The sequence below is a fragment of the Dermacentor variabilis genome, chromosome 3, assembly GCF_050947875.1.
Source record: "Dermacentor variabilis isolate Ectoservices chromosome 3, ASM5094787v1, whole genome shotgun sequence".
NCBI lineage: Eukaryota > Metazoa > Arthropoda > Arachnida > Ixodida > Ixodidae > Dermacentor > Dermacentor variabilis.
In genome coordinates this window covers 79,981,120-80,006,053 of record NC_134570.1, presented here as the reverse complement: position 1 = coordinate 80,006,053, position 24,934 = coordinate 79,981,120, and the positions used below count along the sequence as shown (strand labels likewise).

Sequence of the window (24,934 nt, the reverse complement as noted above, 5' to 3'; positions counted from 1 at the left end):
AGTTATGCAATGACGTGGACATGAAAACCGTCAGAGGTGAGCATGAATACAGACTCTGTCAAGTTCATTCTTATGTGCGGGAACTGTGGGGATGTGACGTCGACGGGGAGCTTGCTGTGCATCCATGGTGAACAGAAATCAAACCCGTTCCCTGTGAATGTTCTCGCCGCTCGCGCAATGCAAGCAATGGAAAACCGGCAAACAGCCCTCAATGATGTGTTTTCCATGATGAACATTAGCTGTTGAGGACTTCACACGAAGACGTGGCAACGCCATGTGAAGGAAAAGCTGACTCCCGCGGCCGTTCGTGCTGCCTGAAATGTGATAGTGAGTGTGTGCGTTTGGTTTGCGAACTTTACAACGAATTATGTCTCCGCAACACCGGGAGCATTACGGTGTCGTACGATGGGTCGTGGATGACTCGCGGACACACCTCTCACATCGGCGTCGGCGCCTTGATTGAACTGTTTACGGGTCTTTGTTTAGATTACGTTGTATTGAGTCATTTCTGCGTGAGATGCGAGACGGGCCCAAATGAAAATTATCTTGGTTTTGGAAACTGGAAGAATCACCAGTGCCAGAAGAATACTGAGAAAAAATCGGGCGAAATGAAAGTGGAGGCCGCCCTCATTCTGCTCAAGAGGTCCTTAGAACGGCACAACCTCCGTTATACCACTATATTTTGTGATGGGGATAGCCGTACTTATCTTGCACTGCAAGAGGAACATGTTTACGGTTATTTGAAAATAGACAAGGAGGACTGCGTAAACCACGTCCAGAAACGCATGGGTATGGCATTGCGCAACCTTGTTTTAAAGAACAAAGCTTCTGGCCTTCAGAGCCTCGGTGGAAAGGGTCGGCTCACAGCAGACCTTGTTACAAGACTAAGCTCATATTACGGATGGGTGCTAAAAACGCACAAAGGAGACGTGGATGCCATGCACAAGGCAGTGATGGCAACATACTATCGTATCACCTCCATTGACTTTGAATGAAGCCACACGTTTTGCCCAGCAGGCCCCAACTCGTGGTACCGTCGAAAGGCCGCAGAGGCTAGGGGCGAGCCAGCACCAAAGCATCTTCGCAACCTGCCCCCTCATGTTTGCCAGGCCTTGCTGCCCATTTACAAGTGTTTGAGTGACAAGAAGTTGCTTGAGAGGTGCCAGAGGGGAACGACCCAAAACATCAACGAGAGCCTCCACTCGGTTATCTGGTCTCTTGCACCGAAGGATCGCCATGCCTCTCTGTTCACCATACAGGCAGCTGCGACGGAGGCAGTGCTGAGGTTTAATGCAGGGATAGTCAAAGCATCTGCATCTATAATGCAAGAGCCGAGCCTCAACCCCAGCTCATTATGCAGTGATTGCATGGCTGAAAAAGATCAGTGGCAATTCAAAGCTTCAGCTCGAAAGCGGGCATCAGCTGAAAACATGCCTCAAGCCCTCAAAAAACACCACACAGGGAACAATTCTCAAACTGACAAAGTGCCGGGGGGATACTAATAGTCTTGAATAAATCGAGCAGTTTTAGTTTTTCTTGATTTTCTCAAAACAAGCTTTTTACTCACCCTGCCCGTTCAGAGCAACGATATCTGAATCTGTAGGACAGCTACAGCTGTAATTTTTTTTTGCTACAGGAAGCTAAATGAATAAATCTTAAAGTGCTGCAAGCATATTCTTATTTGTCTACCTCCGTAATTTTTCGTTTGATTTCTTTTCCTTTTATTAGTAGCTGTACTGTAAAGACTGAACTTCAGTAAGCTGCTAAATTGCTATTTGTTGTTGGATTGGAAAATTGCTTGCAGCACTGCAATCCTTATACATCCTGCTTTCCATTCCTGCAATAAACATAATTTTCTGGCCAGTATATTTTTATCTATTGTTTCACCAAAACATGCTAATGAACATTTAATTATCTCATTAATTACTTGAGCCACAAAGGAAGTAATTGCATTTTTAAGATAAGCACAAGAAAATACACATATCTGTGCATTTAGGTTGAATTTGCTTAATAAATAAAGAAACCTCCGGATGCAATGTCCCCCCTTAATATTGCGGCCACTACCCTACCCACAGTTGTCTCCGCCGGGCTTACTGTGATGCGAACAGACTCTGCTTCAGAGATTTTGGTTTTCTCGCAAGAATTGAGCTTCGTGCAGAGGACATTACTACCTCCTCATGTTGCCATTAAACTTATTTTGAGCCTTGCACTTTTCAGGACTAGATTCAGGATGCAAACACACTTCCCAATTTGTTAGCACTTTAAGATTTTTACAGGCTTATCCAAAACTTGACACCTTAGTCAAGGGATGTGAAGTTACTAGAAGTAACTTGCTTAAAGGGATGGCTCAAGGACAAACCTTAAACCAGTGATTTTTGCATACGGTTCTTCTTTACAGGGCCCTACTGACAAACAAATTGAAACTAGAATGCCTGACGGCCGTCGCCGGATTACACCTCTCTTCATTCCTCCTGATCCTGAAGTCGGGTGAGTGCTAATCTTTGTTTTCAAAGCGTGCTGAAAGTCGCTGCACCTATGTGCTTGCCATTTGCTGTGGGTAGGTCACATCAGGTCATGTTGACATTGTGGAGCCTTGTTACAATGAAGGATTCGTCAACAAAATTTAAGAATACAGTCCAACCCGGCTATATCGAACTCACAAAAGAACGCCTATCAGTTCAATATGGGGCATAATTTGATATAAGCCTGCTAAAAAATTGGTTGTGATAAAAGCACATACCATTTGTATAAGCACTTTATTGATTAAACTAGCTTAGTTTCGTGCGAAATAGTCCTTTATTTTCTTCTGCTTGGGCAATTTCGCTGCCTGCGACGCACACACTTCTCCACATTGCCTCAAGAGTCTGAGCAGCTGAGGCTGCAACCTTCCACATTCGCGCAGAAGTGCTGGGCTAGTAAAAGCGCGACAATCACCTCGGATGATGTTGGCAATGTAGTCTTCATTTTCAGGCTCTTTCGTGGTCGCGACACTATCATCTGCACTCACAAACTCCTCTACTGTTGATCCGTCAGCGGCTTCCGGAAATTCTGACAGCTTGCTCCAAACTTCGGCGACACCAGCAACGGCTTCGTCGTACTCATTTGAATTTTCAGAGTCAGGACCGGGAATGTGGAAGCTGGCACGGCATGTCTGAAGCAATTATGTATGAACTACTTGCACATGGCCACCTCAACGTCGCTGTGCGTACACACTGGATTGGGCTCCACGGGCACCGGGTCGCGAGTTCGTCCACTGTAGCCCTAATCTTGCCCTTATTCTTCCTTCAAGATTATGCTGAGTGCTCCTCGGAATCATGCACGCTGCGGCGACATCCGACTTCTTAGCGTGTTCGACTCGATTGACGATTTCGAGCTTTACGGCGAAAGGCAAATTTTGTCGCTTCGCGCTAGCCATCACGGCAGCACTTACGGGAGTAGGCCCACAAGGCGCAAACACAACGAACCATAAATGCAGCGAGACCACTCGCACTTTCACCATCTTGCACGACGATGGCACAAAGCCTCTGATTGGCTGGCTGAGCAAGGGCTGCGGGCGGGCCAGGACCATTTTTTGCAGGGGGGTGTTGACAGCTCGCACGACCCGTTGCAGTAGGCAGAACGCATAGATGGAGCCACACTGCCGAGTTTCCCTGCTGCCACGAGGGAAAGCCAACTTCCGGGGTACTTCTGCGCAGTTTGACGTTCGATACATTGGGAGTCACTGTTATTTTTGTTTGACGTTCGATACATTGGGAGTCACTGTTATTTTTGTTCGATGTAAGGGTAATTTTTGCTATATATACTCATTGTAATTATACCATGTTCTGAAATTGTTCGATATACAGGATAACTTGATGTAGACAGGTTCGATATAGTTGGGTTCGATTGTAGCAAACAATCAGATCAAAAATCAATTGGAAATGGAAACTGTTGGCAGTGAGTCATGGGTGCTTCCATCTGCAATCACTCAGGTATGAACCTCAAAGAAGCTAATCTCCATCTTGAGCACTTGTCTGCTCCAAATAGTGTAGAAGCCACCCGATGCGGCTATGGTGTTGCGCTGCTAAGCACGAGGTCGTGGGATCTGTTCCGCGACTCGGCAGAGCTGACCGCATTTCGATAGGGGGGGGGGGGGAATGCAAAAATGCAAGTGTCCTGTACATTGGGGGCACGTTAAAGATCCCCCGATGGTCATAATTAATCCGGAGTTTCCCGCTATGGCATGCTTCATAATCAAATCATGGTTTTGGCACGTAAAACCCCAGAATTCATAGTCTAGAAGCCACAGAATACTGAGTCCGTCTTGGAGAAGTAAACTTCTCATGCAAACAAACTTAAATAATGACTATGTTATGCTTTGAATGTGTGTACTTAACTGAAAATATAGCAGATTTTAAATGTATGACATCAGCAGTGGGTATTCCTGCTAGGGTGCTATGTTAGTGGGATGGTTTGGCATGTTTCATTAACCAATCTGCCATAAGTTAACCTGCAAATTTAATTCCAGCCTTTCATAACTTAAGTTACTAACTATATTTGTACCACTTTTACTGGCCATATCTCTTGCACCACTGTCATCGTGATGAATATATTGCAATAGGCACCAGACAAATGAAATTCTGACGTGTGCAGTTGTTTCCGTCTTTTGAAAATGACTACCGAATTGCAATAACTTTCTTTAAACTCAAGTTGTTGCCAATCTTGACAAGTTACCATAATAAGTTGCTTAATACAGAGTGATGGTGTGGTACAATAACTTACACAGCATAGCAGCTGTTTTGGTGAGGAGCATCCCTGTGGTGAAGGGCATGGGTGCTCCTATTGCAGAGATGTTCCTGTGCCATTCAACAGCCAAGCACTGCCTAACTTCAGCTCTTCCACCGAAAGCAAAAGCAGGATCGTCATTGAGAAGCGGGACGAGTCCTCCAGCGTCCCTGCGACCGATCTCTGTGACAAGTCCTCGGACAAGACTCCCAGTGTAAAGGTAGGTACGGGTGCAGTCTTCTTTCAGTTTTTTTAAAATTTTCTTTCTTTGTTTCTCATCTTTGAGTGCTGCTCTTCTCTTAATGCACGTCTAGATTTGGTAAACTGCAATCGACAAGACTCTTGCAAGCAGGCAGGTGCAGTCGAACCTTGTTATAAAAGAATTTGCATCGGACACGAAAATGCAGATATATCGAACTTGAAGGGAATCGTGAAATAGTTTGATAAATTTATATTTTAAAATATAAAATATGCTTATCTGAAGCTTATCTGAGACCTCCGCATGTCTTGGACAGTTTTCAGAGATTGTGAAAAGTGGGGACTCATCTACTTCTTAAAGGCCATGTCAAACGCACAAGAGTTGACTTATTTGTCGCTCACAAACATTACAGGTTGCTTGTGCTGCAGAATGGTCTGATATACTGATTGCAATGCTAAACTTAAAAGCCCGTGGTCACCCACACACGAGAAAACAGTGTGTCGTGTGCATCGAAGTACTTGTTGCATGATTTTATTCAAGATAAGGTAGTAATGGGAATGCACTGGGGAAGCAAACTAGCCTATATAGATACACACTGTGCTGCCATTAGTTTACTCGTACTGCAAATCACGCAGGGGCATACCTGGCCATGTTTCTGTTAGAATACCTACAATATGTCGTTTATAGCGTCGATATAACTGCTATCGCAATAATAGTAGGAGACGCACGGTACAATTCGGCCTTTGATACAGCGTCCGACACGATAGTACCTGCCGGATGCCACATCACGCACCGAATTGTATCGTGTGTCTCCTACTTCACGGCCGCAAGTTCAGGGTGCGATCATTATGCAAGGAAAACAAAAAACACACTGCTTGATTGGAAAACTGGGGGCTACTTTCATTACGGGAAGTGTGTTCATTATGTGAGTAAATACGGTATTCCCGACGATGTGAGCAGTGATTGCTCATCTGTCAGGAGAAGCACACTTGCAGGGGTGCAGCACGGTGCCATGTTCAATGTATAAAATGGATGTATAGAGTTCAATGTAGGCACAGTACTTCACTAAAGTTTTGCATGGGATTTTCAAGGGACTTATACAACTGTTCGATATAGGCAATAATTGGATATATTTGAGTGTGATATATCCAGGATCGACTGTATTCGTTATTAGCATACAAGCAGATATCGATTAAAAAAAAATTGCAGTCAGGTCTATTCGAAGGAAACGCAAGTGATGTGTCTCCGATGGGCCAGCAAAGGTTCTTCTGCTGATTTTGATGGCACTTCAGCAACTTGTCGGCTGGGACATTCATGCACTCTGCACTGCTGTGAATACACAACTGTGCAATTGGTGTTACCACGCGGGATCGGCACATTGGCTTGCCGACTGCGGTTCAACCAAACCAAGCTGCTGGCCAAAATGCGCACACCGCCAAAAGACTTCAAACATGGAGAACCCTGCACATTGACCGATATTGCCCTCATAAGGTTGTCAGTCTAGCCTGCGTGCCTGACCTCATGCTCAAATGCCAATAAGGCCTTTGAGTGCGAACATAGAAACGTGCATGGTGCTGGCAGACTTTTCGGAAACAGAGGGGACCGCACATTTGTGCGTACTCTGCAGTCAAGCATTGTTATAATGAAACAGAATATAATGAAATAATATAATCAAGTGAGATTCCCCTTGAAATCCCCATAGAGATTCATATTGCAATGCATGTATTAATGGATGTAACAAAGGAAGAGGCATAAAGAAGTAATTTTGGCAGCCTCTTCAACTTCATTTTAACAAGGTTACTGCATATACAGCCGTCAATATCGCCTGTGCATCTGATTTTGCACTGGGTCACTGATGAGGTCTACGAGTGAAAACATATTGACAGTGAGCTTCCCGTGCCGGCTTGTCACCAGCCACTTTGCTTGCCGCACTGCTTCATCAGGTGTCTGTAGCCAAAGTTGCGGTTTTTGGCCAGTCAACATGGTGGCAACATTATTCATGGCTGCTCTGTTTGCGGCATTGATCATTGTGCATGCCCAAAACACTAAGTGGCATCCATTGTGTGTTGTAGGGGTAAGGGGAAGTGCCTCAGGGAAGTCTGAATAATCGTGCAGGTCCAAAAGATTAGGCATCTGAAAAATAGGTCAGAAGCTGTACTTAACATTCTGACTATCTGAATATAGATTTTGAGGCACATGCAAAGAAAGATTTGCTTCACTATAACCAATACAGTCAACAATCACTTTTCTGGATGCCTGATTTTTCTGACATTCCCGATAATTCGGATGCCTTCGCGGCACCATACCCTACAGGATCAATGTATAAGAACGTCTGAAGTTTTGGATGCAAAAAACATCCGCCGTCTGATTTTCTGGACTTCTCGACATGACCACAGGTTCGAAATGGCATTAATCGATGCCACCGCTGCCGCCATATTGATTATCTCCCCGCCTCGCACCATGGCAATGCTAAGCCTAGCTACTTTGACGTTCGCTACCAATATTCTTGCTGTTCGGTGCCATGTTTTTTATTGAAACAATTAGCCGCTGTTACCAATGGCGCTGACACCGCCTTTGTAATCCCCGCCAATGGCTATGAAGCCTGAATAGCATGGCGCGTTGCACAATGCCAGTTCCTGAACGTGAGGTTCACATCATTATAGCAGTAGTATGCGGTGAAGCGTACTTAGAGTGGGAAGGCCCAATTGCCACAGGACGCGGACCCTATTTACTAAATTCGAATGCGCCCTCGATTGTAACGGGCACCCCCTTTCCGTGACCAAAACATAAAAAAATATGAAAGCCTTGATTGTAATGCCCACCCGTATTCCATGACAAAAAAAAAAGTATACAATACCGCTCACCTCATACTTTCATATAGAAATACAATTTTCTCTCATTTGGAAAAAACAGATTTATTCCCAATACACTAACGTTGTGATGAATAAGAACACAAATGGAAGCGACGTACCTTGCCGCCAAGAGTTTCACAGCGCCGGTATGAGTCGCCTGGGGCAATAGATATCACTCGTCAGCTCCTTATTGCTTTTCAACAGAGCAAAGCATTTCATCCTCGGTGCTGTCCATGGTGTTCGGATTCCCACACTTCTTAAAGGCTTTGTTGACCATGACAGACGGGATCGTGCGCCATGCATCTTTCACCCATCCAGCAAAGTCCTGCAGCGAAGCAGGCTTCATTTTATTGGCGGGCATGAATTCATGGCAGCCACTGACAAGCCATTTGGTGTAGAGTGGCCGGAGCTGCGATGTCATGCCGCCGGGTATCACGACAAGGTTGGTGTTGCATGCAGCCAGCTTGTCCTTGATGCGCTGGTCAAGGTGGCACCTGAACGCGTCGAGCACAAGCATCCCACACAGACCCAAACTGCTGACGAGTCTCTTCTGCAAAATATTACCAATTCAGTCATTAACCAAGTTCGTAGTCACCCAACCTTTATCATTTGTGCTCACAATCACGCCACTCGGAAACATGATTCCTTTCGGGAGCATCTTCTGTCTGAAGATAAGATACAGGGGCAGCTTGTGCCCATCCGCAGTGCAACAAAGCATTGTGGTGACTAAAATTTTTTCGTGGCCGGAAGACAAAGCACGCACTTGCTTCTCCCCCCTTCTTTTCAACAGTTGTGGCAGGCATTTCAAAGTAGAGTGGCGTCTGATTGGCATTTCCAATCTGTCCGAAGGGGTAGCCGTTTCTATGGTGCAACTTCAACACGTTCCGCTTAAACTGTACAATTTCTCTTAATATTCTTCAGGCTATTTTTGGCATATCCCTGTCCGCATTCGAAGAGAAAAGCCATTTCATTTCATAAAATTTGACAGCCATCGCCTGCTCACTTTGAAGTCACTCCGCATTAGTCCTTTCTGTAGGGCTAACTGCATTGCCTATACTTTGAGCAGATCGGTTGTCGCAGGCCGCTGTACCGCTCGCTGCTCTTGCACGTATTCCGCGAGCAGCTCTTCTTTTTCGGCGAAGTGGCCCTGCTTCGGTCCTGTGAAACCCTTCCTTGTTGGTTTGCTGGCGAAAATATTCTCCTTCTGTTTGCGCCAGTCCCGCGCGCAATTTTCAGGAACTCCGAACGCCCGTGATGCGGCTCGATTTCTGTCCGCCTGTGCGCACATGATAGCTTTCCTTTTAAATGCGGCGTCATGGTGGACTCGGCGTGTCTTCGCAGTCAGCGTTTCCATGCTGATTGAATAAATGCTGAAAACGGGAAGACAGGCGGTAGACTAGGCTACACCCGTGCCTGGTTACACATACAACATAAAGGTATGCACATGGAGGAAGCTACGCCAGCTAGGCTAGAAGTGTGCACGAGGCGGCCATTTTTTGAATGCCGGTGGCGATATGGTAACGTGGATTTAGGGTTGTATTCGATTCTAATGTGCATGCAATTTTTGGACCCGTATTATTAGAAAAAAGGTGCGTGTTAGATTCGAGTAAATACGGTAATCCTTAATTATACACACGTGTCGAGTAAATACGGTAATCCTTAATTATACACACGTGCACCCTCCATATCTTATCACAGCAAGATCACCGATACGCCTAATAAGTGTACTCGCAGGCCTTTAGAGCTATTTCAGATGTGCCTAAGGCGATTTGAGCCCTTGAGGACAGTAAATGGCATGCGTTCATTTTTTCGGACTGCCTGATTTTCGGATGTTTTCGCGGCCCTTAGGGAGTCAGAAATATTGGACGTTGACTGTCCTCCATTAAAATAAATCATGAGCAACCAAATCTTATATTACTTTGTTATATCCAATAATTCGTTATATCAGTGTTCATTATATTGAGGTTCGACTTTTCATGCCTGTTATACTCCTGACACACAGACGAACTAAAGTACTTGAAAGTAAACCCCCTTTCTCAATGTTGAAGGATACTTTAAGAGTAGAGATTCACCACTGACACATAGCATGGCGGGGTCTCATTTATAGGCCTTTTGCATGTGCAATGTGGCAGCAATGCGTTCATGACCCCAGAGAACTTCTGGTCTGTCATTTTCGACAGTCCATTTAGTCAAGAAAAAAAGTATTTTGTCGCATAGTATACCACAGGCAAATATACTTGGATGTTTTCAGTGCTACATGACAAGCACAGAGGACGCATTTACATTTACACAGACGGTTCTGTCTCCTCTAAAAGTTCAGCTGGAGCTGTGGTGATTCCCGCAGAGAGTCTGTCACCCTCAAGTTCAAGACATCTCACATTACATCATCGACGGCTGCAGAACTCGCAGCTATCCGTGTGGCTCAGGAGTTTATTGTTCACAAATCATCAGATTCGTGGTCCATCTTATGTGACTCAAAGGCAGCTCTCCAGTGTCTGATGTCCCCTTTCAACCACGGACCAAATGTGCAACTAGTCACAGACATCAGACTACTCCACCATCACGCAATCAACAAGGGTCACAACATCATCTACCAGTGGATACCGGGTCACTGCGGAATTTCGGGAAATGACAGTGCGGATGACGCTGCCCGGTTGGCCCATGATGGTGCCTAGATTATACCCATACCGCTGTCAAGAACAGATGCAGCCACAAGTCTTTGCTCCCTCGCCCGTGAGCTTACGCAGAATCTGTGGAACACCAGTGAATTCACGAACGCACGTCTCCACAGATTGGATCCATGTCTGCAACTCCGCCTACCACCAGGGCTACCACGTGCGGAAGCAACACTTCTGTGCCGCCTGTGGCTCGGCTTGGCATTCACGAATTCCTATTCATTCCGCATTGGAATGGCTGACAGCCCTACTTGTGACACCTGCGGCTACGAGGAGACGATTGATCACCTCCTTTGTGACTGTCCCCGTTGCAAAGTGCCAAGAAATGTGCTCATGACCGTGCTCGAACAACTGGACAATTGCCGCTTTACAGAGGAAAAAGCTCTAGGACACTGGTCCAGACGGGCTTCGGTACTCAAGGCCTTAAGGGCTTTGCTGAAGTTTTTAAGGACATGCGAATTGTGCGAACGCCTTTGAATGTTGTAGCCCGCAGTATCGTGTTACTGTGTGATTTTTCTGGTTTCCACTTCTTTTTTCTCTTCTTCTTCTTCTTTCTCCTTTTATTCCCTTTACACCTTTCCCCAGCATAGGGTAGCCAGCCGGTACTTACCCTGGCTAACCTCCCTGTCTTTTCTCCCCTTTGTCTGCTCCTCCTCCTTGGATGTTTTCAGATATAAAGAATGTGCACCTTGTGTTGAGCTCGTGTATGGGCTTTTTTTGTTGCACTTAATAATACAATTCGCTTGTCAAACACTCCAACTCTGCAGCAAAACTGGTGTCAGCTGGAGGGCCCTATAAATTTATAGGCTATTGTAACTCGCGTTGTTCTGGAGGGCTTAACTGGAAGTCTTCTGGGAACTCTGTTTGTAAGCATGAAAATGGTCTGCATACTTTTACTGAGCAACGCAGCAAAGCACACGACACTGCTTTTTTAAACCAAAACTGAAAACTGAATCCGAAAACGATAAAAGAGTAGTGTGTCAGATCAAAATGCGGCACTGCTGCATATAAAATTGTTTTTGCAAGCGCTTAGATTATTATTAAGGCACCGTTTCAATTTCTCAAATTTGTCGTCGTTGAAGGTCACACAAGGTTAGGTATGTCCCCTTCTGCAAAAGACCGTCATCAAGAAGGAGATACTCCTTTGTCATGTCCCACATTGCAGGAACACCTTTCCAGAGTATGTTCCCTAGTCCAAAAGCTTTTGGAGTGCCCGTGTGTCAGGGGTGTAAGTGAGCCTTGACGTTAAGCGCTTCCTCAACGTTGCTGAGTGAAGGGCTGCGCTATTCCGCATCAGAAGTGGTCATTGCAGTTAGGTGGCACTCCTCAACTAATCCTGAGCTAAAATTTTTGCAAGTCACTGCTCTACAGTATCTAGCCACGGGCACTAGTGTGGAGAAGTGCTTCTTAAGCGACTGATCGTTGTAAGAGGCACTGATGGAAGCTGCTTCGATCAATGGAGGGTTACCGTTTTATTACACTTGGCAGAGACCGCAGAAAGCATCAAGCTGACTGGTTAGCTCAGATGGTAGAGCTGAAGCCCCTGCATCCACGCGCCACAGCCGCTTTCTTAAGTAGCGACAACCTTTGTATTGCGCCGCCTTTTCTCCTCATGCCAAGTCCGGTTCCAGTATTTCCGGTTCTGGCATTTCCGGTTTAAAAATTTCCGGTTCCGGCGTTTCCGCTTCCTGGAGTTGCGCTGCGGGAATTTCCGCTTTGACTGCTGTTAGACAATGGTGAGACGCCCGCGCGTGCTTAGCAGAGCTGTGGCAGTCACCATAAGAAGAATGCAAAGGGGACAAGCTGTTGTATTACGCTGAAGTAGTAGTTCGCGGTCAGTTTTCCAAATGCACGAAAAATGGCAGTGGTCTCCAAGCGCCCAGGCACTACATTCCACTGTACGTTGTCGCTCGTGCCACAACCGGTTGCAGGTTGACGCGAAGCAGCGATCACGGGCAGATCGCTGGTTACAATAGGCGGTGGTTCTTGGATGGAATCGCATTCACAGTTTCAACGGCAGCTGGTGCAATTAAAGCCTCTCCAGCGACGCGAAAGTAAACAACGCTAAAAAACAAAACGTCACTTCCACTCGGAACAGGAAGCTGCAGCTACGTAAGTTCCGCTTGGCGCCGGAAGCTAAGGGGGTGAGTGGGAGAATAGAGTGGAGGAGGAGGGCAAGTTGGCTGTACTTAACCTGGTCGGCGGAAACGTGTATGGAGGGGCTTTAGGTAGAGCGGCTGCCCTGGAAAGGCGGCAGTCCCGGGTTCGAGTCCTGGAGCAGGACGAATTTTTCTTCAACTGCGAGGCTTTTCTTTCGGGGAATCCGTATGGGTTTCTTTTGTAGCAATTGCTACGAACGGGCAGATGTCTGATTTCCCCATTATTTATAGCTCGCGTACTTACATTCAAATGCACAGTTAAGAATCCCTAGTAATCAAAATTAATCCGGAGTTCCCCACTACAGTGTACCTCATAATCATATTGTTGTTTTGGCACGTGGAACTCCAGCATTTAATTAATTTTCAATTTCTTTACTTTTTAATTTGGTGACTGTGATTATATGGATCCTCTCTGCCTTCCATAGGATGAACAGGGGGCAACACCAGCGACGCAAGGTCAAGGTTTGGAGAAGGACACACCTGCCTCCACAGCGGTAAACACCCTGCCAAGTTCTGCTCCACCAGCTGTGTCAACAGCAGCTTCTGAACTGTGAGTGGGATCCTCGCTACTCCATAGTTTACTGATTTCTAGAAAGGCCAGCCGCATTGCTTCACTACGGTGGCTATAGGGGTAGGTGTGCTGATTGAGCGTAGTTCACCACTACGCTCAATCAGCACACCTACCCCTATAGTATCATCATGACACAAAAATGGTGCTGCTGTCAGCAGAACGGTTCTCCTACACGTGTTGTCTCTATGCAGGGAAGAGTGTGTGTATGCAGGTGAGACAAAATGCATGTTTGAGGAGATCACTGCCGCTGATTTCAGCTACGATATATGCCTCAAATATCATTTTGTGAAGTGCAAGCAAAGCTGGGTAATTGTGCTATTGTCAGGAAACACAAAATGCTGGAACAAATTCTTTTAGCTTCCATGCAAAAACCTCGCACTACAGCTTTGAACGAGTGGAGTTATTTTGGAGTTTTAGGCTGGAACTAAGCAGTAGTCTCTTCGTAGATTTGGTGCAGCCAAGCATCGTTTGAATCAAATAAATAATAAGGTTAAATGTCCAGAAGCACACAGGCTCGCTTTTATATCAACTTTTTTTTTACCTGTTAGTGGAATGTATTTTGGCATGCTTTGAAATCTTATAATAGATTTTTCTCAGTTTGCACATTATGGCCAATTCACACATTTAGGAAAACTATCATTTCAAGACTGCAAAGGTGAAAACTGTCTGCAAGATTGTTTCTAGGCTGAACATATTATTTATAGAAAAATTGTATAGATTTCTGGGTCACAGTAAGTACAAAAGTACTACCTTTGTTTTGAGTGGTGCTGTTTCTTCAGAAAAAGGCATAAAATTGCAAGCATCCATGCCTATCTGTAATATAGGGCATCCAGAAGGTACTTGTTCAGAAGAATTTCATCTAACTTTATAATGTTTAAAATGATAGTTTTCCTAAGGTGATACACTCATTGCTTAATGGGACATGTATAATGAATGAATGAATGACAAGCTTTATTTATCCCTCGTTAAGGGAAAATGGGCACGGAGATAGGAGGTTAGAGGAGAGTCTATACTTGAGGTAGGCCTCCGCTACCCTCTCTGCCCACCCAAGGCAACCTCCCACTGCTCTTCACTTGTTATTAATTGTTTGAGAAAGCGGGGAGTGGAGTTATGAGGGCGCCCCCATCTGATGTGGTTTAAATCTGCTGTGGTAGAACCACAGAATTTACATACATAAATTTTTTTCCGTTTGTGATAGAGTAATGAAATGTGCTACATGCTCAAATCACAACTTAACAAATCATCCTGCCATATTTTGTTAGAATCAGCTTGTCAGTTCAAAAGTTTACATTTCAGCCCCGCATCCCCCCTTTGATGAAGGCCGTTATCCTCACAAACAAAAACTTACAGGTTAGCACATTACTAATACCAGAGGTATCATGTGGTGGTGGATCAGTGTACTAATTTCTGTTGAGAGCCAGGCCTGCGTATTTTGTTCATACAACCCACCCCTCACATATAGTTAAACCTGAACTGTTACTGCTAGAGCTTGCTTATCCTAAAAATCCAGCTTGGATGTGGCGTTAGTACATGACTTTGTAACGCTGCTGGAGCACTCAAAACGACCAGTCGAAAATGCAATTGATGGCTGAAGTCTGTACCTAACTGCTAACTATACTTGTCGTGACTGCAGCTAAGTGTGAGTTTTCTTCTAAGGTCTGATAAGCCAGCAGCCAAGTCTGCTAGTGAATCACCGATGCCAACAAGCAAGCGGAAAGCCACAGAGACAACACCAGCCGTGGCAAGGCCGCCGGAGAAAAAGCGAGGTCGACCTCCACTAGATCGCACACTACAGCTTCAGCAGCAGCAGCAACAACAGCAGCAGCAGCAGCAGGTAAATACTGGCTGTACAGGAAGTCAAACAATAGTTTAGAAAAGCTTTTGACCTCCAGGAGTAGGTGAGCGTATGAAGTACTGCACGTGTAACGTTCACAGTGCATATCCCAACCTTTGATCTCAAGCCTGCAAGGTATAAGAGCGCTGCGTAGTACAAATATCAAAGCAATTACCATGATCTTTGGACCACAGTTATGGCACACTGTACAGTCATTTTCTTAAAGGGGCTCTCAACCAACCCTCGGGCTTGGTAAACTAACATAGTCTGCGGGTAGCGTACGCTGCTGTGAACATCTCAGCCAAGTTTTGCTGTCATACACGGTGCGTGGAGCTTGCAAGCGGATCACAAAGTCACCTTTCTCTCAAATGCCCTCTTTTCAACAGAAGGCTCTGTCCTTGATCTCTTCTAGATGCACTACATGTATTTCGTCATTCCCTTAGATGGCTGCTATTGGCCGATAGCTGACATCAAGGTGCGGTCAGCTACATGGCACAAGATAGCACGGCTGCCGCAGGGTGTTGCCACGAGTCCACTGGCTAAGCGCACTGCAGCTCACTGAAGACAGCGGCATTTGGCTTATGTTCAGAGCTTCGTAAGCACCAAAGGCAGAAGCCGTGACATCTATGTTAACATCCAAAATGATATTTGAACTGTGTGCCATGAGGACATTTAGAAGGCGGAGCATTCTGGGCATGCTCCGCCGCGCCGTAGCGTTCACAGTGCAAGGCATTGAAGGAATGGAAGCAGAGCAGAGGCCGTGTTTGATTGCCAATAACTCCGCTTCCGCTGAACGCATTGAAGTACTTTTTGTGGCAAAGTATTTCTGAAATAGCCTATTTTTGATTTCAAATGCCTTTCATAGCTTTGATAAAAAGTGGTTCAGGGCACCTTTAACTTTAGCCAAATTAGGAACGTTTTATTAGGCTATCCACATTTGGCACATATTTCACAGAGTTCAAATCTACCATGTGCACCATTGCAAAATTATGTGCATGAAATTATTGCTCTAGATACTTTATGAAAACTAAGTTGAAGAGCGTACCATATTTACTCGATTGTAAAGCTCCCTCATTTGTAGCGTGCAACTGTTTTCCATTACCGAAAAATTAAAAAAAGATTAGAACCTCAATTGTAACGCGCACCCGTTTTCCATGACTAAAGAAAAGAGCACAATACCGCGCATCTCGTGCTTTCATATAGAAATACTATTCTCTCTCATTTGGAAAAAACAGATTTACTCCCAATACACTAAAGTTGCGATTAACAAAAACACAAATGGAAGCAGCATACCTTACCGCCAAGATTTTCACTGCGCTGGTACGAGTCGCTTTGGGCAATAGATATCACTCGTCATCGCTGTCAGACAACTCCTTATCGCTATCAACAGACCAAAGCATTTCATCCTCGGTGCCGTCCATGACATTCGAAATCCCGCACTATTTAAAGGCCTTATTGACCATGGCAGACGGGATCGTGCACCATGCATCTTTCAGCCATCCAGCAAAGTTTTGCAGCGAGGCACACTTAATTTTATTGATGGGTGTGAATTTTATAGTGGCTACTGACAAGCCATTCGGTGTAGAGGGCCCGAATTTTATCTTTCACTGGCTTGTTCAAACATACATAGAGCAGCTGGAGCTGCGATGTCATGCTGCCGGGTATCACGACAATGTCGGTGTTGCATGCAGCCGGCTTGTCCTTGATGCGCTGGTCAAGGTGGCACCTGAACGTGTCGAGCACAAGCATCCCACGCAGATCCAAACTGCTGCCGGATCTCTTCCGCCAAACGTTATCAATCCAGTCAGCTACCAAGTCTGTGGTCATCCAACCTTTTTCATTTACGTGCACAATCACGTCACTCGGAAACACGATTCCTTTCGGGAGCGTCTTCTGTCTGAAGATAAGATACGGGGGGCAGCTTGTGCCCATTCGCAGTGCAACAAAGCATCGCGGTGAAAAGTTTTGTTCGTAGCCGGAAGACAAAACGCACACTTGCTTCGCCCCCGTTTTTTCAACAGTTGTGGTGGCAGTCATATCAGAGTAGAGCGGCGTCTGATTGGCATTTCCAATCTGCCCGAAGTGGTAGCCGTTTCTATGGCACAACTTCAAAATGTACTGCTGAAAACTGTGCAATTTCTCTTCATATTCTTTGGGCAATTTTCGGCATATCCCTGTCCGCCTTCAAAGAGAAAAGTCATTTAATAAAATTTTAAAGCCAGCACCTGCTCGCTTTGAAGTCACTCCGCTTTAGCCCTTTCTGTAGGGCTAGCTGCATCGCCCGCATTTTGAGCAGATCAATTGTCACAGGCCGCTGTGCCGCTCACTGCTCTTGCACGTATTCAACGAGCAGCTTGTCTGTTTCGGCGAAGCGGCCCTACTTCGGTCCACTGAAACCTTTCCTTGTTGCTTTGCTGGTAAAAATATTCTCCTTCTGTTTGCATCAGTCCCGCATGCAAGTTTCGGGAACTCCGAACGCCTGTGATGCGACCCCATTTCCATCCGTCTCCGCGCACATAACTTCCCTTTTAAATGCGGCATCATGGTGGACTCAGCGTGTCTTTGCAGCCGGCACTTCCATGCTGATTGAATAAGCGCAGAAAACGAGAGTACAGGCGGTAAACTAGGTTATGCCAGCACCTGGTTACACATACAACATGGAGGTATGCACATGGAGGAAGGTACGGCTGCTAGGCTAGAAGCGCATATGACGTGGCCATTTTTTGAATGCCGATGGTGATATGGTCACGCGGATTTAGGTTCGTGCTCGATTCTAACGCACATTCAACTTTTGGACTCGTTTTATCGGAAAAAAAAAGTGCACGTTAGATTCGAGTAAATACGGTAAGTCCAAAATATCAGTGTTACCACATAAGCATCCCACAGTATAATACAATGGCCATTGGCGTTATCAGGAAACCTAGGCACATATGTCGCATAAGTCAGGTCCTGATTATCATCCACTTCCTTGTGTTTGTGATAGTCTTGAAAATCAAGACTGTAACAAGCGCACTTTCCAGGCTTGATACCAGTAAACAATACGAGCAGTGATTTGGAAACAAAGTTCCTGCATAGTTTGCACCATAGGTAGTCCACACAGTGCAGATATTCAACTTTTAGAGATTTAGAGATTAGAGAAAATATGGTGTGCTACTGTGTTACATCTCTTGGGTTAGCCCCAACTTCCGTTCCTTCACTTCTCACCGTCCACCCAGTGTTGTGGTCCCATGAGACCTGGGATGGTTTTTCTCAGTCGTTTACTTTCAAGGATACAATCACTTTCACGCTCTTGTGTGTCTATACTGGATGTGTCGCCATGAACGGATGACAGCATTCTACTGGCACAGGGCAGCACAGTGCAAGAAAGGCTCTCGCCCACAGGCGTGAAAAGTGATTGCATCCTCAAAAGTGAATGACCAAGAAAGAGCACCACCCTTGCTCCCTTGGTTTATATGGTATTCAATTTGTTCAGCGATAGAGTTCAGCTGTATAGAGTTCAGCTGTATGAGAATCCATTAAGTGAGCTGTCAGTTCAGTGCGTGCTGAATGGGTAGAGTGTTGTAAAGGTTGACAGTGATAATTGGTGCCTGCCCTAATGGCCTCCACCAGATAGGGCACGCGCTAGCCTGCCCTATCCAATTATGCAATGGACAGTCAGCTCAGTGGACACTTGCAGAATACCCTCCAGTTTCAAGTGCTGCCAGTTGCACTCTCGATGTCAATACCGGCGAGGGCGGAGATTAGGCGAGGAAAGCACCGCGCAATGACTATTGCAAAACTACTCACGATCATTCGGCTATCACAGCTAGATGAACTTGGTTACGTTTACTGAGGATGAAGATTCAGCGCACGTCTTGACTGTACTTTCATTTGTCTGTAGCGGCAGCATGACAACGGCCAAAATACAGATTGAATCTGTAATGGCTGCATGACAGTGTTTTCAATATACAGACAGAACAGAGGTCACAGGGATGCTTATGCGCGCGTAGCAGCCTGTTGGCAAACTTGGGCCATATTCTTGGACAATCGCTTTCGTCGCACTGGATGCGTCGATAGGCAACAACGATTTTGTTACGGCCGCCTTCTGGTAACTCGACCCTGATGGGACCGTCAGAATTTATCGCACTATCCTGCAGATCAAATTAAAGAAGATGCAGAAATAACGTCAAAATGCACTGCTCATTCATTTGGCAGTTTTTGCCCGATTCTAACACACCCTCAAATCAAGTGTGTGCCCGCTTTCTATGCATCCAAAGTAGAAAACTTGTGTAATAAAACTAATGCTCTTAAACAAATTAGAAATCTAATGCACACCCAAGTTCTTAGCTAAAGAGAGAGAGAGAAGTTTAATGATATGAAAAGCTGAGAGGTCGGCCTGAGGTATATTCCTCTAGCCAGCTACTCGGCATTGGGGGAAGGGGAAGAGGGAAAGAAAGAGGGAAGAGGTGCATGATGGGTGACGATGACGATAGAAGGAAGGAGTAGAACATATCGCAAGCAATTTGGCATGCTCAAAGTCTGCAATCCAAGCCCGTTGTTTTTAAAAAGTTCAGTAATGCCTGAATGGCCTTGAAACTCGATTGAGGATCTGGCCAAGGGCCTAAAATAACGTCCTCCGACAACGGTGCGCTGTCGAGACACGTAAGGTCGTTGTCCAAAATGGGCAAGAATATAATAGGTCTTGCACCCTGGCACCGATTTTCCGCAGTCAGCTGCGCCCCACGGTTCTTAAAGTCAGCTTTGCGGCAATACAGTCGTATTGTGCGGCAAAGCATCAACGTTGCGAACACAATTTCTTGTTCAATTTTGCTGTAAGAAAAGAAGGGGCACATTGAATCGGGTAGATACCGTAATCAGACATTTAGAGCCACTGGTATTCCTTGAAATTGTTCCTGGGGCAGGCCAAATAGGCGTTTTTGACAGGAGATCACGTGTGTTCAATGCATTCACTGTCCCTTGAGCTGCCAGTATGTCCCAGCTGCTGCCAGTAAAGGGGCTGTTATTGAAGTCATAATAGGGGCCAGGCGACTGCATGCCGGCAGGTCAAGTTCGACTTATCTGGTGATGGCCAATTTTAGGATCGAAATAACAAAAGTGCTGGCTGAGACCCTTCACTGGAATTGAATTAACTGAAAAATTGAATTAACGGAGGTTTACTGTGTAATCACAAGCGCTGGAGTAATACATTTGACTTTCCATTCGATCCCCTGAGCTCTGTTCTGGGTTCAGTGGGTCCTGTCCTAACAAAAGGTAATGCAATGTCCCAGTCCCGTCGATTATCAAACAATATTTCCCAAGTATTACGTCTTTTTTTCACGGTCTCGTGGAAAATGTATTACAGTAGAAAGTTTATACTGTATAACTCTTTGAGATGCACATGTTGTCACACGAGAGCTACGGGACGTCTGAAAGTTTCTGTCGTGGAGCGGTTGGGAAAAACAGCCATCCTCTTGCCACCTGCTGCCCCTGTGGTGCTTGCGGGAGAGGAGAATGGCAGTTGCCTTTTACTCTGGCACTCGCACCACTCTAGACAACACCCATGTGACGAATCAGCTCATATGTATAACCACCTGTACTACCGATACAGACGTGTTGGTTAATGGCTCTGTTTTGTACGGAATTGCCTATGAAGCAACAGGCGCTACCTAAATATCCTCCATGTAACAATATACAGCTTCGAACACATCATTCCTTTAACGAAGCGAATAGCTTTCTAAAAGTGTTCGGCTATTTACCTACATTGACAGCCATTGACGATGGTTTCCGCACAATTTTTTCCCTTGCCATGCAATTCCATTGCAATTTTTGCAGGCACAGAAAGAAGGTTCAGGGCAGTCAGCCGCCAATGCCCATCAGTCTGTGCCAGGCGGCGTTCCTCAACGGCATCAGGCTATGTTTCCAGCATTGAAGCAAAGCATGCCAGCCACGGTTAAGGTGGGTGATGTGGTGAACATTGATGGGTGGGCCTACCGGTGCTTTGTGCACAAGTTGTTGCTTGTGTGCAAAATGAAAAATAAACACAACCAACAGTGCCAGGTCGGTCTAAATGCTGGCCATTCTGTATATTTCTAGTTGCAGAAACTTCCAATGCAGGTAAGTACGGTTGATACAGGATACAGATCTTGATACTATGAATTTGGCAATATGGGCACTTTACTTCGTTATACAGTTAAACCTCAACATAACAGGCTTCAGTGGAATGAAATCCCTAATTTAATGGAGTATTAAAAAAAGTAACTAAGTATAAAATTGCACATTTTTGTTATTTGGCAAAATATTATCAAAATTTTTCTTTCTGATAATATCCGCCTAGCCATGTAGCCTACCTGTGAAAACGATGGGGACTAGATATGACAGTTTCTTTTGAAAGAAAGTGTTCTGTACAAGAAAAAACACCTGGTATATTTTGTTTTGTGGACCAGTTTTGTTTAGATGGATTTAACGCTAATATTATCGAAAGGAACATCCAACACACGTTAGACAATTCACATAGGCCTTCGAGCACGAAGAGGCCATAGTAGAACATTTTCCTTGGCGAGTTGGTTCAAAACTCCAGTGAACTGCAGTCCTTTAAAGTATGACAAACAGATTTGCACGGTTCTTTTGAGTTCGGTTTAAAAGTAATCTATCTAAATTTACTGGTCTTCTAGTGCAATCAGTCAGCCATCTGTTCCAAATACAGCTGCCGACTGATAAATTGGACTCTGATAATCCTGACATGCTCGGTTATTTGGACAGCTTCGCAGCACTGCCAATGGCCCCATAGACCTAATGTGCAAAGATGACCAATATATTTCGGACAGCCGCAAGCTCTATGTTCGATTATCCGGACTCCATCCATGGTTGTAGTGTATGCCAACTCTGTCGCCATTATCTCCTCTGCCAATGTCAAGGAGACATCAAGTATGGCTTCAGAGATTGCACATTCTATGGCAATCCTTGAGGCCTTGCCTTGGTTGCAGCACTATGCCTCAGAGATTTAAGTGCAAATGCCAACCTTGGAGGCTTTGCCTGAATTATTGGTCGCATCAACATCGTGATCATGACATCCTATTCTGGCAACCCCACGCGTGCTGTGCTCTCGCCATTCTGTTTGTCAAGTTCGCCTTTCGGACAGCGTTCCCCTATTCTGTGCTTGTTTGTTTAGTTTGTGTTCCAGACAGCGCTCCATTGGCTCCAAGAAGTCTTTCTTGTGAATTTATCAACAGTCCGTGTCAAATGGCACCAACGGTGCCCTTGCAGTCCAACTTGGAATGAGTATTGAGTCGCAATCCGAATGACTCCACAACTGAAGAGCCTGAACCTGCTACCTACCACAAAGTACTCAAATGCGGACACCATTGATGACCTGCTATGCTGTAGTATGCCGATTTCTGCTGCCATTACATTTTGCAGATGTCGACGAGAGTTTGCAGACTTTGCAGATGTCGACAACGTGTTGTTGTGTGCCGAACAGAATGATAACGAAATAATTGAGCAAGTTCTCTCACTGGGAAACAGTGACTCTAACTCGGATGATGATGACATGCCATGTGCTCCGGAGCTTTCACATGCGGACTTGAGCTTTTGCAGTCCTTGCATCGGTATACAGTCACAGCGCAAAACTGGTACTAGAAATACAGGCGTACTTGGTCACACGTAAGCCGAAGTGCATGGAGCACTTATTCCTTGCACAGGAATACAACAACCTTAAAATACAACCTTAGAATACAACCTTAAAATGTAAATAAAATGATGTTTCTGGATACATTCATTTTTTCAGACATTCGATAATTCGGACTTGTTTACGTTCCCCATGGAGTCTGAATTACCGTATTTACTTGCACAATGATCGTACTCGCGTAATGATCGCACCCCTGAATTTTTTCGTCAAATTGGCTTTTCTTTCCCCTGTGATGATCGCACCTTCAACTTGTTGCAGCAATATGTCGTGTACCAAGTCTAGCTAATGATGATCGCGCTTACCATCTGTCGAATGCCACGCGAACGAGTCTTGAAGACATAGCAAGCGGTCTGCACCCACTAAACATTCTTAAGCAGATGCTCCATTTCATTCCTTTCCATTGCTTTCCGCACTTCCATGAAAAAAAAAAAGAAGAGCTACAGCCAAACTTACTTGCCTTTATTATTTGTAGGCTTCATAATTGTTTTGGTCAACAACAACAAAAAAGGCGCCTTTTGATTCTTCTCATCTGCACTCGTGGGCACGCAACAAATCACAAGCAACAACGATAGTGGCCATGTTTACAATGATACCTTAGCAGTATACCATATTCATACGCTGATGCTTGTAACACAGCTAACATATTCGTCCACCCTTAACGGAAACGTGCCGTATTAGGATAGTAACGAAGACAAATGCCGCAGTTACCGCAGCTTGCCCGCCATGTGTTTCTATGTCACTGGCAGCTAACCGCGCCCACCTCTGTTTCTGTCCCCTCAAAGTGGACATGGCTGCGTTATTGTCACAAACTTGCCGATATTTACGATATTATTCATTACTGATATAGAAGAAACTGTTTCAATGTGCATCATATACTCAGGAGAAGAAAAAAAAATCATGTTCGGCTTGCTCCACTGGCCGCCATTCTTGGTTTGGTGTCCCGCACTGTTCAGCGGCAGCCGCCTGCTTGTTGACCAATTGTCATCCCACAGCAAATGCTGGACGAAAAAATTTTTTTTTTCTTTTCGTGGGAAATTTAATTTACATAATGATTGCATCCCTGAATTCCCATCAATTTTTTTTTTACAGGAAAGTGCGATCATTATGCGAGTAAATATGGTATCGGTCATTGACTGTACTATAATCCTACTGTGGGGAAAATAGGTGTTTTTAACCACGTAGAGCCAAGTTTTGCTGTCGCCAGCAGTTTGAGCTTCATTTCACCGCAGCTGTGCTGTAGCCTTGGCAACGCATCATGTGACTTGCCGCGCCGAGCTCTGCTGCCGCCGGGTCACCACCTGACCACGTGACTCGCCGCGCGCCTGGCTAAGAGGAGCGCCACGCTCACCTAGTCAGTGCAAGCTTGGCCATGGATGAGAGCAAGGCTGGGCCGTTTTCTCTGGCACTGGAGGCTTTGAGCTGTCGTCGCCAAGTAGCGTCTGACCACCCCGCGGATATCGCCCGTCGAGCAGCTTCACAGGAGGTGGTCAGGAATGCAACAGGCGTCACGCCGTCAAGATCAGTGTAGCGACCGCGTTCGCACCCTGTTCATCTGTGCTTCGACGCTGCACATGTTCCGGCGCCTCTTTGCATGCCTAGCGCTTGCGCTTTCCCTGTGGCACAACAGGCGTTGCACTGTAGAACGATGCATGTCTACCCAAGCCTAATCACAGTCATGTATAGCCACCGACCTAGGCACAGCAGTCATACCTGGCTTAACGATGATTGTATACTGAAGTATAATAATTACAGCTAAATCAAAGGCTAATCAAGTGAAACGAAGACTTAACCAGGCTAAACCAAGCTTTCGCTTTCCATATCCAGGGTTAGCCGAGCTAAGCTGCAACCATTATTTTGTAGCTTATGCCAGATTTTTTTTTTCTGAACCAATTACTGCACTTATTCTTTTATGTAATACATATACAAAAGGCAGAATGAATGTACTTTTCCCACATAAATGTTAAATTAACGAGATGTTTGTCAGAAAAAAGATATAGATTGCCAGACTCAAGAGTGTGGGATAAAATTAAACAAAATTTGTAAAGACATGTTTGCATCTAAGAAAAATATGTAACAAAAATCATGAGATATAAAAAAATGTTTTTCATTGAACAGGTATTCCATTACAAAAATTTAACAGCAAGCACTGCAGTTGGGTGTGCCAGGCTGCAGCTGCTGATGTTCTGGGCTGGTTTGTGCCATTGCTGCTCTCAGAGT

General features: G+C 45.3%; 1 protein-coding gene across 1 annotated transcript in view; it reads left to right on the top strand.

The window, feature by feature from the left end:
- Hira (histone cell cycle regulator-like protein) overlaps positions 1 to 24,934 on the top strand; it is a 64,858-nt gene that overhangs the window by 21,546 nt on the left and 18,378 nt on the right. Inside the window, exons 14-18 of the mRNA XM_075685743.1 lie at positions 2,399 to 2,487; positions 4,828 to 4,984; positions 13,075 to 13,199; positions 14,877 to 15,054; positions 20,866 to 20,988. Of these exons, the coding sequence (XP_075541858.1) occupies positions 2,399 to 2,487; positions 4,828 to 4,984; positions 13,075 to 13,199; positions 14,877 to 15,054; positions 20,866 to 20,988 (672 nt within the window). The remainder of the gene's footprint in view (positions 1 to 2,398; positions 2,488 to 4,827; positions 4,985 to 13,074; positions 13,200 to 14,876; positions 15,055 to 20,865; positions 20,989 to 24,934) is intronic.